At 42.6% G+C, this 17,158-nt stretch overlaps 1 protein-coding gene across 1 annotated transcript; it reads left to right on the top strand.

Moving 5' to 3' along the window:
* Positions 1–1,347: 1,347 nt before the first annotated feature.
* ganabb (glucosidase II alpha subunit b) lies at positions 1,348–16,554 on the top strand. The gene is made up of 24 exons (XM_018737455.2): positions 1,348–1,398; positions 2,828–2,929; positions 3,997–4,105; positions 4,308–4,435; positions 4,644–4,823; positions 7,593–7,656; positions 8,006–8,090; positions 8,383–8,479; positions 8,601–8,781; positions 9,859–10,012; positions 10,104–10,339; positions 10,462–10,588; positions 11,018–11,097; positions 11,219–11,359; positions 11,465–11,561; positions 11,950–12,051; positions 12,553–12,796; positions 12,899–12,963; positions 13,450–13,526; positions 13,647–13,721; positions 13,963–14,076; positions 14,317–14,429; positions 14,536–14,636; positions 14,794–16,554. Exons 1-24 carry the CDS (start codon positions 1,379–1,381, stop codon positions 14,901–14,903), a joined length of 2,802 nt encoding a protein of 933 aa, XP_018592971.2. The 5' UTR covers positions 1,348–1,378; the 3' UTR covers positions 14,904–16,554.
* The last annotated feature ends 604 nt before the right edge of the window (positions 16,555–17,158 follow it).

Raw genomic sequence — 17,158 nt, 5'->3', positions numbered from 1 at the left:
CTAATTTAAGAATGTTAATTTTACACTTATTGGGTGACAGCAGCAGGGGGATGCGGTGGCACAGCGGGTTTGGCCAGGTCCTACTTTCTGGCGGGTCTGGGGTTCGAGTCCTGCTTGGGGTGCCTTGCGATGGACTGGCATCTTTCCCAAGGTGTGTGTGTGTCCGTCCCGCACCCTGTGTTGCTGGGATGGGCTCCTGTTCACCGCAGTCCTGCTCAGGACAAGTGGTATCAGCCTGTGCGTGGGTTACAGAAACTTCAAACTTACTGAGTGTGGTCTTCTATAAACCACCTTTACTAGTCTTGGTTTATTTCTTGTCTAGTTGTCCATCCACAAACCACTGCAGATTTTATCATCGCTTACATGCAGCAACTAGCAAATTCAATAAATAAATGCAAAACCTTTTCTAATCAATAACATGCAAGACAGAGTCACAGGAGTACCATTGTCACAAGAAACTGCTGAACCAGTATTGTGATCAATACCTCAGTTATACATTTAGCTGCTGCTTTTCAACAAAGCATCTTAGAATTATTTGCCTATTCTCACAGCTGGGAAGTTTTACTAGATCAATTTAGGGTAAGTACCTTCCTTCAAGGGTGTTACAGGTGCAGGGTGGGTTTGAGCCTGTGCACTTTGGGTCTAAAGGGAGGTGCTTTAACTAGTACACTACCTGCTGCCCGTTGGCTATAACAGCATAAACCTGAAGGACTGGCTATACAGACACCATGATTATTACAGTCGTATTACACACAGGTTTTACAGATGACACGTGGTAGGAGCAAACGCTGTAAAGGTTTATTTTTATTAAAGCACCCAGACTTGTCACAATACCCGAGACAGTCTTAAAATGTCAGAATTAATTAGTGACCACAACAGTATACAAAGGTTGAGAAATATTGATTGATTAGATGGAGCATTTGTTAGTGAAACACAATGAATGGCAGAAAAATGAAATTTTCCGGCAAGGAGGAGGGGAGTGACGTCATATGAACAATGAACGTTATTAGCTCAAAAAGTAAAAGCAGCAGTATGTCGATTTAAAACTCACAAACGAAATCTATTAAAATACAAAATAAAAAAAATTGTTTTTTTTAGAGGGGACTGCATGTTCCCGGATCTTACGATGAACTGAGGAATATTTTGCCGTTCTATGGTAACAACGCAAACGGCGACCCGGCAGTTTTAACCAATAATGGAAGACCTGCCTTTAAAGTTACTAATCACAGGCTGCTGCTGAATGTACACGAGCCTCTATTCCGTAGTAAGGACCAATACGCGAACCCGTGCCTTGAATGTAACCAATCACAGGTGGCTGACGTGTCCGTGCCGGCAAAAGGAAGTAAGGGGCGGGCTAAATAATCCGAGCTGAACCAAGATGGCTGCTTTCACGGGGAGGTAAAATAGCCTTTATGATTGAGGAAACACAGGTCTTTATGTAGCCTTCGCAACTTATTGCTTTCTTTTAACAAATATGAATTATGGAGTCCTACTTTGGAGTCTTCGAGCAGTTTTAGGGTCTAATTTAAATACTCATGATTGGAGTAGTGTTTTGAATAGCTAACTAGTATGACTCTATGGCATGGCCAGATTTTCATAGTACGCAAATCAGATCATATCAGCATAGGCTAATTTTGTTATAATTTGCAATCGCAGTACACTAAATGTTTGAAGCATAATAAAAACAATCTCTTTCATGTGTACGATTTTCACTGATGCCGTATTTTTGCTGCTTCCGTGTTCACCGAGCTCCAGCTCGAGCATCAGGCAGCGCAGCGGAGGCAGGGCACCGGATCGATCAGTCAGTCAGTCAGTCACGGTGTCGGACCTGCTGAAGCCGGATGCTGAGCGCTTACTACTAGTCCGCTACCCACTGCATGCATATTAGCCTGGCTGGAACTGCATCCTGTTGAGAATGATGAGACTTCGATTTCACTAGCTGTGCGGTTTCATGTAGGATTCATTCTGACGTCTGCTCTCTGGGCTTGATCGTCTCGGAGGTGTTCCTGCAGAACAGTGATTCGAGCTCGTTTTACCATTAATAGGACCTAGGTGAATCACTACAGTGCAACGCTGCAGGGGCACAGTTGATGTGATGATTGGGGGGGGGGGGGGAGTTCTTGGCTTCCTAATGATTTCAGTTTGGTTAATTAACGGATGCATGATGATGATGATGATTAATGGTTTCGCAGTCGCTCCGTTTCAAGCGCCGCGCACCTTGCGTGACAGCAGCGCAGCGACAGTCTGCATGAGGAGCTGTTTACTCGAGATCATTCACATTACGCCATGTTGCATCACGCGGAGCATCCGCGTCCTCTGAGCCGAGCGGCGCGCGCGCGCGCGCGCGCTCCTTTGTCCCCTCGTGGCGGCGGCGGCGGCGCGCGCAGCTCCCGCTTGGAAACTGAGCGGATCAACCGATGGCAACATCGTCCCCAGGGCGGCTGCCTCTGCTCTGCTCAGCTCAGCTCAGCTCTCTGGAGATGCGCGCTTAAACGTTAGTGGAAAAAGTGCCGCTGCGCTGAGCTCCGACCCACCAGTTTATATTAGTAGTAGTGGTGTGCGCGTTTACACAGCATCTTTCTCACGATCAGCTGGAAAATCGTACGCGCAGCTTGGTTTAAGTACCCCTGCTGCAAACTAAGGCAGCCGGTGTGACTTTGGAGTATGATGATCGTAAAGGCAATCACATTTTTCCCTATTTGACACTGACCAGGGGCAGCAGGCTTTCCTAAACTCTTGTCCTGGTTTGTATGACATGTCCGAGTGTTTCTCGAAGCTTCGACTTGCTGCTCACGCCTGTCCTTTCTCCCTCTGCGATGATGTGCAGGATGGGGGCTCTCTCTCTGGGGTGGTTTGCCCTCTGCCTTGGTGTCGCCGTGGCTGTCGACAGAGGCAACTTTAAAACCTGCGAGCAGAGCGCCTTCTGCAAGTGAGTACTGCTGGTGGATGTGTATCCACCACTTTTTCTGAATATTGACCCAACGTGCTCTTGAGGAAGATGCTTCCACATTTGCAGTAGAATTAAAGTTAAAAACGATAGCCCCAAAACACTAGTTCCTCAGAAACGACCCCTGAAGTAAAAGCTCCGATCATGTCCTTTTCGTTTGATATGTCCGTGCTGGTTTTGTTTTGGGATCTGCTTTGTGGTATTCCTGTACCGCCAGATGCTGGTTTTAAGACTCCTTTTAAGTTTAAATGGGCACTGTTGGACTTGTACTCATTCAGCACAAAGAAACGTGTGTTCCTTTACAGGGATTGTTACATCTCGTCATCTGTCATCATAAGAACTGCGATTGGGATAACAAGCGAATACGTGGTAGAAAGGATCGATCAGTCTTTTGTTACCTTTAAGAGCTGAGGGTTTCAAATAATAGAAAACAATAGTTTAGTGAAAGTTCCCCCCCAGATCCTATTACTAGTTAACGGCTCAATCCTCCATTCATTCATTGATACATGCATTTATTCACTGTCGTTCACTTGGACAAGTCACTGTTGCAGAACATATACTGGAAGCATATGGCATTAGGCTTGGCAGGGTACATCCTTGCTGGGGTGCTGATCCATCACAGGGCGAACACTGTTTCGCATTCATGCATTACGTCACATGGTAAGGGGAAAATTAGAATCGCCTATCCAACCGAAACACAACGAACTTTGGACCGTGGGAGGAAATTGGAGCACCCGGAGGAAACGTGCGTAAACTCTGCACGTTGTCCCGAGTCAAACCTACGCCCAAACTCCTGTTCTGTGTTGCATCGTGGTCTCCGGAGAAACGACATTTCGTTCCACTGCACACAAGTTATATAGAGGAATGACGATAAAAACAAACAAAAAAACAATTACAGCAACTTGAACTTGAAACAGCCCAGGTGCTGTAAGACAGTACCGCTACCTGCTTTTCCATCATGCTATCATAGCACAAGTTGAAGTAAACCTTAATACCTGGTGTAGGGAAGACATAGTTTTCACTTTCGCCCTGTGTGTCCACGAATCCAGGCGTCAGAGGGCCATGAAGGCGGGCCAGTCTCCGTACAGGGCCCTGCTGGACACTCTGGAACTAAGTGACTCGCGGGTCACACTGCAGCTCATCAATGATAACAACAAGGTTGGTGTGATCGTGAGTCTCGAAGGATCCTCTAGCATGCTGGGTACCGCCGCTGGTGTACTGGCTCTGGCAAGAGGAATACTTAAATTCCGTTTGTCTCCCTTCCTTTATTGAATCTTGTTCTGTGCCTTTTCCTCTTCTTTACTACCCCTTGCCCATAACGTCCGCCCTAACGCAGGTTCTTGTTCCCTCCTTCCTTCAGGTGCACTTGCTGCTGGAGCTCTACCGTCTGCAAGGCAACATGACCCGGGTGAAGATAAACGAGCTTAAGCCGCTCAAGCCGCGCTTTGAGGTCCCCGACGTCCTCATTGCTGACCCACCCACTGAACCGTAAGTGCGGATCCAAGCATTGGTCAGGGCTCGGTTAAAGATTGGGGAAGCCTTTATACCACGTAGAGGGCTAGCGGGGACACTGCTCAGTTTGTAAAATCTCTTCAGCCGTCTTAGTTCGTTACAGCAAAACGCAACCGAAAGTGCTCACCTTCTGAATAAAGTGATGTAATTGAAAATGATCGTAACAACATTTCCCTCTGCACAGCCTCTCGGTGGTCTCCCGGGATGAAAACGGTGTTGTTCTCTCACTGGGAGATGAGGCGCGACGGCTCATCGTCAGCGCTCAGCCCTTCCGCCTGGACATCGTAGAGGGTCCACAGGTGCTGCTGTCCCTGAATTCGCGTGGCCTGTTGGCCTTTGAGCATCTGCGCCCGCGCAAGGACACGTGAGTTACCCCTATGCTGGAGAGAGCTGCATTGTGACCATCCAATCTCAGCAGGGCCTTGGACTCTTAACCATCACACACATTGAGCTGAACAGCGAAGGGCGTTTGTATTGTAACTTTTTTAAAATTTAGCTGATTTCTGAGGTTTATACACTAACCCTACTTATTTACCTTTAACTGTTTCAGTAGAAATGCCCACCTGTTTAAATGTTTCATATAGTGTAGTTATAATGAATCTAAATGGAGCGTTGGATAAAAAAAAAAAACATCAGGCACGTAATAAGAGTAGCAATGATAATGTATTACAGCACAGTGTGATGTGTTCAAAGTGGGCCATCGTGTTGTCCGCAGTAATGGATTGTTCCTGTTATGGAAGCTTTCTAGAGCATTAATCTGTGTAGTTTGTGTTATTGTTTTATGAAAATCCAACACACGTTTGAATTGGTAGATCAGAGTGAGCTTTTTGTCCCCAGCAGGTGTCAGTAACCTGTAGTTACAGTCCAGTTTGTGCCACTGTAGTCCAGGAGAAGGGTCCTCGCTACAGTTTTCTGTCTTGTATAATAGATCGGACTCTTCTCCCGCTTCTGTAAGTCACTGATGTGACTGGGGGATATATGGGTTTGATCAGGGCAAGGAAACGGACAGTGTGATCGAACCATTGAAAGTGAATTTGATGTTTTTACGTTTAACCTTTTTTTTTTTTTTTTTTTAAATTAAATCCTTTTATCACATTTCTCAACATTTTTAGTAATTCTTTTCTTGGGCATATCCCAGGACTCTTTGACATCACTGATGATTTGTTTACAACAATATTCATGAATATTATACTGCATGTTTACAACTATTCGTAGGCTTTTTGTTTAAAATATTCATTGACTTTGCTCTGTAACAGATGTGAAGTTCACATGCGTTCAGTTTTATGTCCCAGTTCAGTTCTCTTGACACACAGGGTAAGAGAAAGACCTCGGCTGCAAGCAAAATAAAGTAATTTGATTGTAAATTGCCAGTATCTTGACTGGATGACCAGAGCACAGCTCGTTGAGCGATTGCTTTCGTAGCCTGTCGTATCTCGATTGTTCTCCCCTTACTTTGTAGTTCTTTTAGATGTGAATTTGTGGTCTAAAATGCTTGTTTCTTAATGTTTTGCTTTGCAAGGTTTTTTTTTTTTTCCTCTATAGAACAGATGTTCATGCACATGACATTAGTTTCTTGGGTTTAGTTATCTACAAGACGGGTACATTTTACCTTGTACCTGTCCTATTACAATTTACACCTGTACGTATTTAGAACGCACCAGAAAGACAAAAGTAAGCCAATATCTAGGCTTAAAATAGGTTTGCTTGTAATACAGTTTTAATCCAAAAATAAATTTAGCTGAGAATAAATTTGACTGAATATAAATTTAACTGAAGCACTGAAATGGAAGTTATGTAATACTATGCACTTTTCTTTAGGGTTGCCCTAAAATAACAGGGTACAGGGGCTATTTCTCTTTACTCCTGACAATTTTAAGTGCTTTCTTGCACAAAAGGAGTTTCTAGATGATAATGTTTTGGCCAGCCTGCTATTGTATATATTAGTTGAGGAACACCAGAGCAGTGCCATTCTTGCAATTAGAATGTGATCAGGCCTTGGGACAGGACTGTACTGCTGTCGTAATAATATAATGCTGTCTCTATATTTTACTTTTGTGAATCAGAGCAGCCAAGTTTTTGAAGTGAGGTCCAACTCGGTTTTCACAAGTTATTTCATGTCTCCTTGAACGTACAGGAGTAATTCTGCAGGGCCTTTAATACATTGTCACCTGAGAGTGACCACTTTGTTTTCATTTTCTTTATCCTCCGCTTTCTTTAATTCTGTCTCTCGTACCCAAATGCCCTACACTCTCTCTGATAAAACAAGTAGCACATTTGGGAAGGCGTGGGATAGAATCAAGTGCATTTTCTCTAGGTAAATTCACTGAACATTTGCCTCTTTGTGTAATCTGGAGTCAATCTTGTAACTAGGTTACACTTCATCACCTTTAAATTGCCATGTTAAAATAATTAGGTAATATTCAAATGTAATACAAAACTGAGCACCTGTTGTCGTCCTTTAATTGTCAGAGTTGTCTAAATAATTAACATATGACACTCTGAGATGTACAGTGGCTCTGTAAGTTTTCTTGATTTCTGTTACTTAAGCATTCAGGTATGTTCTCAATTTTTTTGTCCTCATTTTGATTCGCTTCATTAAGGGATTTCGCTCTTGTCAGAGCAGAACGGTGAAAGTGCTTTTCAACATGCAGATGGAGTTGCAGTTAATGTAGGCAAATGTAGCCGTGGAACCGCTTAGAAGTGCAAGCAACTGGATTTCGCCATATTCTAATGTACATTACATTTACAATTATTCATTTAGCTGATGCTTTTCTCCAAGGTGACTGGCAGTGTTAGGCTACTTACAGTTATTTACCCATTTATGCAGCTGGGTAATTTTACTGGATCAATTCCAGGCAAGTACCTTGCTCAAGGGTTTAGAGCTGGAGGTGAGATTCAAACCCACAATGTTTGGATCTAAAGGCAGCAGTTCTAACCACTACACTACCAGCTGCCCTCCCAAGTTGAAATAGTTTGTCTGATTTGATGACCAGTGCCTACTCTTGCAGAATTTTTCCACTTTATTTATCTCAAATTCATTCGTTGCAAGTTTAGCATAACATATAGACTTTTTTTGGTTGTGAAATTAATTTGATGCCGACCACATGTTGCCTCCCTGTGTGTGACCCATCAGTCAGGCAGAGGTACCGGAGAAGACGGAGGATGCTGCAACTACAGAGCAGCCTGTAGTGGAGAAGGTGGGTGATGCTCATGGGTATCTCTTCTTTGATGCTGGTGTTGTGGCCAGTGTGCTTTATTCTTTGTTTTCTGGCCTTTAATGTGATTTAAACTTCAAGTACTTACTGACTTGAAATGGCTCTTTAACTGTTTACGTCAATGAAGGATGATTTAAGATTAAAGCTCAAGGGAAGCACTCCAAACCTTACTGGCATTATTCCAGATATCTTTCTTGGCTACGGCTTGTTGCCATTGATACAGAACGTGTGCAGCTTGTTCTTTTTACTTGCTTCTAAATGCATTTTATTCTCCTCTTGTTTCTAACTTTAGTTGTTCTCCCTTAATTCTTTGCCAATGTCTGCCCACCAGGCACCAGATGGAGGGAGTGAGGATGATAATCAGCCAGGCTTGTGGGAGGAGACGTTCAAGTCACACACTGACAGCAAACCCAATGGTACGGCCTGGCTGGCTTTTCCAGTCATCGGTGAAGAGCGTATTGTAGAGTCCTGTTCCCATATTGCACAGTGTTCAGATTTAGCACTTTATGCTTTCTGACATTAATTTTATCACATATGTTTATACAGTCTATCTCACCCTAGATGGCCATTCGGTTTCAATGAAAACGGACCTTTTTTTAGCTCAGTGGCAACATTGGAGTTTACAAGGTTCCACAAACTGTAGATTACAATTCCCAAGCCTGTCACATAATGGTGGTACTCTTGTTCCTCTCATGCTTGGCTACACAGGACCCACGTCTATCAGTTTGGATTTCTCCCTTCCTGGAGTGGAGCATGTGTATGGCATCCCAGAGCATGCTGATAACCTCAAACTCAAGTCCACAGAGTGAGTTCTTTTCCAGTATCTTTAGCCACTTTGTTGCTTCCTGTCAGTGTTGATTTACATAAATTACATTAACCCCTTCTAGAAATATTCTGTATTGAGATTCTGCTTTTTCCCCTTTCAGTGGTGGGGACCCCTATAGGCTATATAATCTGGATGTGTTCCAGTATGAGCTATACAACCCTATGGCACTATATGGTGCAGTGCCTGTACTCCTATCCCATAACGCTCAGAGAACCATGGGCATCTTCTGGTTCAATGCTGCTGAGACATGGGTAGACATCAGCTCCAACACTGCAGGGAAGGTATGTCTGGCAAGTTTCATAAATTTCTCTGGAGCCAGAAGTCTGTGACTAAGAAAGAGTCCTTTGTTTTTTGGAAAGTTAGGCTTGTTGTTACCTTCAGCAACCCCAGATCTAGTAACATTACCCATTTTCAGTGTTGGGTAATCATAGCTGAGTGAGACCCACAGTTTCTGCAGGTGTTTTCTTCTGCCAGGATATTGATATACCCATTGAATGCTAGATGAAATTGGTTCCGGTCCAAATAAGGATTTAAGCAGTGCGATTTACTTTGAATAAAGGCATCAAATAAAGAATAATGATTATAACTTTTAGTTAACAAGGTAACTTTCTATTTTAAGTATTCAACATTACAATTATTTACCTGTTTGCATAGCAGGATATTCTTACTGCAGCAATTCAGGGTGAAACTTCAACCAAAAGTACTACAGCAGGAGTTGAGATTTAAACTTGGAACCTTCAGATGGCAAGACAGCAGCCCAAGAGCTCTAGTAATATCACCACAGATATTGTGAAGTAGCCTTTAAAATGACACATTTTGGAAATCGTAACTGCGCTCAACTACCTGTTGTACCGCACTAGCTACCTTTGATCAGGCCCAGAGTACAGAAATTGGCTCATGATACTTGGACTAGGCAAGGCAATGTTCTCGTCCCGTCATGCGATGCCCACAGCCAGACAAGACTGTACAGGGATCCAGGTTTAAACAGGTTTCAAGACTGTAATATCGTCAGCTGAACTCTGCAGCTTGTAGAAGGGAATCGTTCTCAGGGCACACATCAGAGGAGGTGTATGTCATTGTTCTGCCTTTCCATGCTGCCTTGGGTTTTGTTTCAAGTGAGGGAGACATATGGCTGGGTATTTTGCTAAATGGTAAATGTTAGAAAGTGATATAAATGTATAAATTAAGGCTAATTCTTTTATTAAGAAACTGAACGTGACAAGAATGAAGTATTGCTTCTAAATGAGCCCGACACCTTACTTGAAGGTATGGAGTACAAAGTTAACATCTTGATGTTGCTGAGCTTCTTGTTTTCTCTTCCTCTCTCCCTGCTGCCCTATGTACCATTCTGCTGCAAGACGGTGTTTGGAAAGATGCTGGACTATGTTCAGGGAGCCAGCGAGACACCCCAGACAGACATTCGCTGGATCTCAGAAAGTGGCATCATTGATGTGTTCATTATGCTTGGGCCAAAGCCTGCTGATGTCTTCACCCAGTATGCCTCCCTCACAGGTGGCTGTGTCATTCTTTTCTCTCATTTAGAGGGTTCTGTCAGTCAGGCAGCAGCATCTAGAAATGATTGCTTGTTCTCTGATCTGTCCAGGCACCCAGTCCTTCCCACCCCTCTCTGCTTTGGCGTACCACCAGTGCAGATGGAACTATAATGACCAGGAGGATGTGCGCGCTGTGAACCAGGGTTTTGATGAGCATGACATCCCCTGTGACTTCATTTGGCTGGACATTGAGCACACAGATGGCAAGCGATATTTCACTTGGGATCCCAGCAAGTTCCCCAAGCCCCTCGAGATGTTGCAGGACCTCACGGACAAAAGACGGAAGGTCTGTGGACGGATGCCCTGATTGGAGCGTGCTCAATAAAAGCTTTGGATGCTTCTGCACATTGTTTTCCCAGTCATCTTTCATATGTTTTACATCCCATCACTTTCCTTCCTTTTGTCTAGATGGTGGCCATTGTAGACCCCCACATCAAGGTGGACAGTGGGTACAAAATCCACAGTGAGCTTCGCTCCAAGAACTTGTACGTGAAGAACAAGGATGGCGCAGACTACGAAGGCTGGTGCTGGCCAGGTATAGGGTGGATTTTAGCTGGTTCCTGGCTCCTCATTTTTTAATCTTTTTTCACCCCCTTCATTTCTTCAGATTAGTTTCATTACTTATCGTTTTTCTTGGGATGGGGAAAAAAAATATCAATGAAATTAATCTGAAGAGACCTTGTAGTCCGTGTGGAAAAAGTTACTTCTTTGAACTCGGTGACCAGCTATTAAAAGTACAACCACGCATTTCATGTGGTTATCGATTGGACTCTTGTAGTGCTGTAGAGGAGTCTTAACCAGGTGGAATTACCTTAACTCACTACCTGACTTCTAATGTTTTCGAACATGACCTGCGTGTATCTTTACCAGAAGTTTGCAGGTGTCGCTGTCACGTGTCAAGCAAATGAAAGAAGCACCAAAATGTTGACTTGTACTTTTCCTCTGAAACTGTTTATGTGTTTAGGAAATGCTGGCTACCCTGACTTTATAAGGCCTGACACGAGAGCGTGGTGGGCCAGCATGTTTGCCTATGACCAGTATGAGGTAAGAAGAGGTGGACTTTTCTTTAACTGATACTGCTTGTTATTCCCACCTTCCCATGGCATGTTCTGTGTTTGCTCTGGCAATGTGGCAATGACATTTGCCACACTGGCGTGTGTTTAAGGGCTCCACGGAGAACCTGTACACCTGGAATGACATGAACGAACCCTCTGTGTTCAATGGGCCTGAAGTGACCATGCACAAGGATGCTGTCCATGGGGCCTGGGAGCACCGAGACCTCCACAATCTCTATGGTTTCTATGTGGTAAGAAACAGGGAAGGTGCTTTGAGAACATACAACTGGAAGCTCTTTTCAGTTGTCTTCATTGCCCCATGTTTGCTTGACCAATTCTGTCTGTGGTCTAATCAGCAAATGGCTACTGCTGAGGGGTTGATCCAGCGCTCGGAGGGCAAAGAGAGACCCTTTGTCCTCACCAGGGCCTTCTTTGCTGGATCTCAGCGCTATGGTGGGTAGTTAAAATTTTCCCTTTCTGTTTCATCAGTTTTTCTTATTCATTCAACTGACCTTTCTTTCCAAAGCGACTTACAATGTAATGTTGTATGCTAAGTTGCGATGTTTTACCCGTTTATAAAGCTGTGTAATTTTTCCTGGAGAAATTCTAGGTAAGTACCTTGCTCAAGAGTACTACAGCAGATGGTTTGATTCAAACCTGGGAATTTCTAACTGCTACACTGTTTTCTGCCCCACAGTCTCTACCACAGTGTGAAAATTCTAGAAAACTAGATTAACCTGGTTTAAAACTGAAGAGGGCTGACTTCAGCAAGATTAATTTGCCAAGCTGTTTAACGTACTTTTGCTTTGTCTTGCCCCCTTTTTGGTGATCTCATGCCCAGGTGCGGTTTGGACAGGAGACAATGCTGCAGAGTGGGATCACCTGAAGATCTCCATTCCCATGTGCCTGAACCTGAACCTGGTTGGGATCTCCTTCTGTGGAGGTGAGCTTGAGCAACTTCTCAAGCTCAAGTGTTCAACTAAAAGTTGAAAGTGGACTGAAACTGACAAGCACTTGCTGATAGTTATGGGATGAATCTAACTGTCAGGATTAATTAGGAGGTTTAGGAAATGAGGTATTTTTTTCAGTTATGATTTAAATTTTCAAAATAAAGATGTTTCTTCATACAACTGCCATTACTTGAACTAAATGGTTTACAATTATTAGCAAGTGAGAGATGTAAAAATCCACATGACATTCAGTACCAATTTATACAATTTTGTTTGTAAGTGTCAATAATGATTGAATAGTTTCACTGGCCCAGTGGTATGGCTAACAGTTTTATTGAACCAGTGTAAACTTGTTTTTTTGCCATGGAAAAGGAGTGCTGAATATCTGACCTGAGAAGAAGGTCCTTTGTCCCGTCCTCTCTGCCTCGTACATCTGCGAGTTTGCATTAAGTGTTTATGGGGTGTAACGCCTGCTGTTGTGCTCATGCCTTCAGCTGACGTTGGTGGCTTCTTCAAGTCCCCCAGCACGGAGCTGCTGGTGCGCTGGTACCAAGCTGGTGCGTACCAGCCCTTCTTCCGGGCCCACGCGCACATGGACACCCCACGGCGTGAGCCCTGGCTCTTTGGGCCTGAGAACACTGCACTGATCCGTGAGGCGATCCTCCAGCGCTATGCCCTACTTCCCTACTGGTATCAGCTCTTCTACCATGCTTACCTCACTGGACAGCCTATAATGAGGTGAGGGATGATACAACAAGGTTTTGCCTGGTGGTTTCTTTGCAATGTCATTTCTTGTTCACATTGTTCTCACCCCTCTCTCCATCTCTTCTTTTGTCATAGACCTCTGTGGGTGGAGTATCCTGGTGACGCTTCTACTTTTGCTATGGATGACCAGTACCTGCTAGGTTAGCGCTGAAGGGGTTAAGACACTTTGGGGACTCTGGGTCAATGTAGGGGTTAGTGGTCGTAAAACATTTAGGGGCTCACGTGCTAAAGCACTTCTGTACTCAGTTCTTACTGGTTGTCAAAGTGTTAAGGTTCCAGAAATCTTGCTAATAAAATAATTGGTAGAGTGTTTCGGGTATTGATGAATGTCTAAAGCTGATATAAACAAAATATCACATGTACCTATATCTGCACTAAACATTTTTGTAAAGTATGTGCACGTGACATTTTCCCCCCTAATTTTGTTAAATCTCAGTCGAAAGGTTAAATTGTGTTCAGTTTACTTTTTAAATCTTTTCCTACCTTTTCTTGGGGAGCAATCAACTTCAATAATAGAGAAAGCGAATATTGTAGTACGTTTCCTGTCATGCATGGTATTCAGTGTATTAAACTGCATTCTTTAGTCTGCTGTGTTTTACTAATGAGGTCCTCTGTGCATATATCAGGGCGAGATTTGTTAGTCCACCCTGTGACTGAGGAGGGTGCAAGAGGGATCACAGCATACCTGCCAGGTCAAGGAGAGGTTAGTGACATCCTCCACTTTTCTTTTTCCTCCTGCTTTGCTGTAGGTATGACACAACTTTTTGTTTGTTTGTTTGTTTTCTTTCCCATATTGTAATGATTGCCTCCTTTGAACTCCCAGGTATGGTATGATGTCCATACCTTCCAGAAACACAACGGTGCCCAGAACCTCTACATTCCTGTCACAATCAGCTCTGTAAGATACTTTTACCTTATTACTTGAGCTCAGCAATTGCAGTATATTTATTTTGCTACAAAATTTAGATCAGCTTACACACCCCCAAACATACATTTCTCAAACTGTAAAGTAACTCGTTTTTAGCATGTTTGTACACAACATGCACTCAGCTGTGAGCTAGGGAGTGTATTGTTACACTGGTATTTGAAGGCTGACATGACACTTGCTGAACTGTGATTATTTTTCACCCTCTGTTCAGATCCCAGTGTTCCAGCATGGTGGATCCATCATCCCCAAGAAGCTGCGTATACGAAGGTCTTCCTCCTGCATGGAAAATGACCCATACACCTTCATTGTAGCCCTCAGTCCCCAGGTATCCCTAGCAGACAGGCTTTTTTTTTTTTTTTTTTTTTTTTTTTTTTTTTAAAACTGTCATCTCTTTTTTTAATTAAACAAGGACATTAATTATAACCCTTTAATTAGATCATCGGTATGAATGATACTAAACACCTTAGTTGTAATGGTTTCCTATTTTGATTTCTGCTGTTAAAATGATTGTGGAGCAGCAGTGGATGTGTAAATTTAGTTTTTTCTTTAAATCCTATCATTGCAGAGGACAGCAGAGGGAGAGCTCTACATAGATGATGGGCACACTTTCAGCTACAGGACTGAGAAGAAGTTCATCCACAGGCGCCTGACTTTCGCTAACAACACACTCACCTCTCGGTCTGATGCCTTGTTTCATTTCACTCTCGGCTAGCATTTCCTTTTAATTGCCATCGGTGTTGTGTAAGTCTGTGATGCTCACTCTCTCTCTCTGTCTCTCTTGCAGCAATCTTGCACTTGATTCCCAGTTCTCCACGCCTTCCTGGATTGAGAGAGTGGTGATCCTGGGAGCACAGAAGCCCAACAAAGTTACTCTGAGGATGGCTGGTCAGTAAAGCACTCCCCACACCTTCTTGCATCATGTCTTTCCTTAGACCATAGAGATGTTTTTGTGGTATTGAAATTTACATCTGATTTCATAATTTTAAATGAATTATTAATCTAAAATGTCTGAACGTGATTACCAACTTTGTCTTCTCCGTAGATGGTGCAGAGTCATCTTTGGATTTTGAGTTTGATACGGCCATGTCAGTGTTAACCCTTCGGAAGCCAGGCATGAATGTTGGGGCTGACTGGAGCATCCTGCTGCAGTGACACCAACAGCTATGCTCACAGCTGGTGTCGGAGAACTCTGACACTGGAACCCACTGGCACAGATCAACCATGACAAGACTGCACTGACACAGCACACAAAGGAAACATACATACACACACATACAGATAAGATTCTGGGTAACACACATCCAACATGCTGTATGGGAACAGAAAAAGAAATTGGGGTACATGAGAGAAGGTCACTGACTGCCTCTTTGTTCCCTACATTTCTATGAATTATACAGGGTGTTTCATACACCTTTTTCCCAGGATTGAAACAGTTTGCGGATAACTGACAATTTCTAAATGTGGATTTAAAAAAGAAAATTGTGTTCGGTTTGAGTTCACATAAGATACCATACACTTTAACAAACACACACAGCGACAATTCCAGAAAAACCTGCACGATGTGATCCCCTTCTTCAGAAATCTCCTCTGAGTAGGAACACCTTTAGAGGGAAGAATTGTTAAAACAGAAGGAAAACCAAACATTTTCGTATCCCATTCCATGTATTTCAGCTCGGAATTTAATAGTTTTGAAGGATCAAAGAACATTTAAATCAATTGAGAAAACCGAAAAGGTAATTTTAAGACTTTATTTGACCAGTTTTGAATACTACTGAGGACGGCTGGTTATGAGCTGCTGCCTAACCCCTTAGTGAAGACGACCTACAAAAATGGTTTTATATAATTTTGCTTGCTGAATCATGGAACATATGAATCCAGAAAGTAGTTAACATCTACAAAAATGTACAGTTCAGTAAGAGGTTAATGCAGAACTAAATTTTCCCTTGTGGTATCATTGAAGTAGATGAATTAAATAGATTTGAAGGGTTTAGTAGTCAGATCCAGTTCAATGTGAGACAGTGCTGGCTGCACACCGCATACCTATCTTTAAACAAAGCTCACAAAGGACTTGTCCTAGAAGTCAGTCCACTTACAGGAAGACCAAACCAGTAGTGAAATTTATTCTGACCAGCAATGTTTTTTTTTTTTTTTTTTTTTTGTCTTCTTTCATGTTTTGTTTTTTGTTTCATTTTGATATACTTGATTACAGAAAGTTCTTGAGCCTTCCAGTTTGCTGTGCTTGTTCTATGTTTTTGGGACAGATGTTGGTCCCAACTTGAGTTTTTGCCCAAATGTATGAGTTAGGAACGTGGGTATAACACTGGTCTATAATGATATTAGAGAAAATTGTCATGTGCTCTACATATGTCTAACTTGACTATGGACAAAAATGGCCATATTCCATTCATCTTTGAGGCATTAAAAGCTGCAGGTGCTCTGGGACTGGAGTGACTGAGAGGCCTCATTGTGATCATGTGACTGTGAATTAAATCACCACTCCTTGTGAAGTCCATAAGGACTTTTGGATTCTGTTAGTCTTACAGTTCAACATTTCTCCTCAAACATGTAAAACAGTGGCTTTGAGATGTGTACTTATTGAGATGGAACTGCAGCAAATGTTAGAGCCAGTGTTAAAGTTTTAATGATGTCTTCAAAAGCAATGTTATGTTTTAGTGTAATGCGATTTGTTCATAACAGATTATTTCAATTGTGAAATTATTTCATGACTAAATTGTTTAAAAAGGATTCTAAAGGATTTTTTTTTTTCCCAAAAATGGATTTAAAATTGACAAATGTGTAAGGGGTGGCAATAAAAATTCCAACATTTCCAACATTTTCATGGCTTCACTTGTATAGTAAGAGAGGATAGTGACTAGGAAATGAGTGATTTTTACATTTATTAATTTTGCAAATGTCAAAAAGCATCATACAACAAAAACAAAAGTGAATTTTAAAACAGAAGGTGTAGGTATAAGAAAGGGTGTATGTAATTCTTTGTCTTAAAAATGGGAGGGGGTATTCATAAAATGGGGAATTATTAGTTTTAAGATGAAGCAGATGAGGGGCAAATTTTAGTTTTAAACAATTTTGGACAAGTAGGACAAGTCAAGGGACTTTATGGGACAACAGTGTGAGAAACTACAAGAAGAGAAATGTTTTCATAATGAACTAGGCACTCAACCCCTCAGTCTGAATACAAGATGTTGCTTTTAGGTTACACATGTACTGTACCCTGGCTCCTCAACTTATAGACACAATTGGAAATGGTGAATGACTTTTACCAGTAGTCACTCAATAAAGACCTAATAATGGAGACAGCCTGTGATGTATTTGCAGGTTAGGTTCTGTGAAATTCTGGGCTGTAGCATTTATAAATTGTAAAAATTCATTGCTCTACAAGCTCCTGT

Source organism: Scleropages formosus, chromosome 13, assembly GCF_900964775.1.
Source record: "Scleropages formosus chromosome 13, fSclFor1.1, whole genome shotgun sequence".
In the NCBI taxonomy this organism is placed as follows: Eukaryota; Metazoa; Chordata; class Actinopteri; order Osteoglossiformes; family Osteoglossidae; genus Scleropages; species Scleropages formosus.
This window is presented reverse-complemented; position numbering and strand designations above follow the sequence as displayed.

Excerpts from the sequence above, each read along its gene's own strand:
- ganabb (XM_018737455.2), top strand. The coding sequence starts at position 1,379 with ATGGCTGCTTTCACGGGGAG. Across the intron at positions 11,360-11,464 it reads ATCTCTATGGTTTCTATGTG|CAAATGGCTACTGCTGAGGG; the intron begins GTAAGAAACAGG and ends TGGTCTAATCAG. Across the intron at positions 13,527-13,646 it reads ACCTGCCAGGTCAAGGAGAG|GTATGGTATGATGTCCATAC; the intron begins GTTAGTGACATC and ends TTGAACTCCCAG.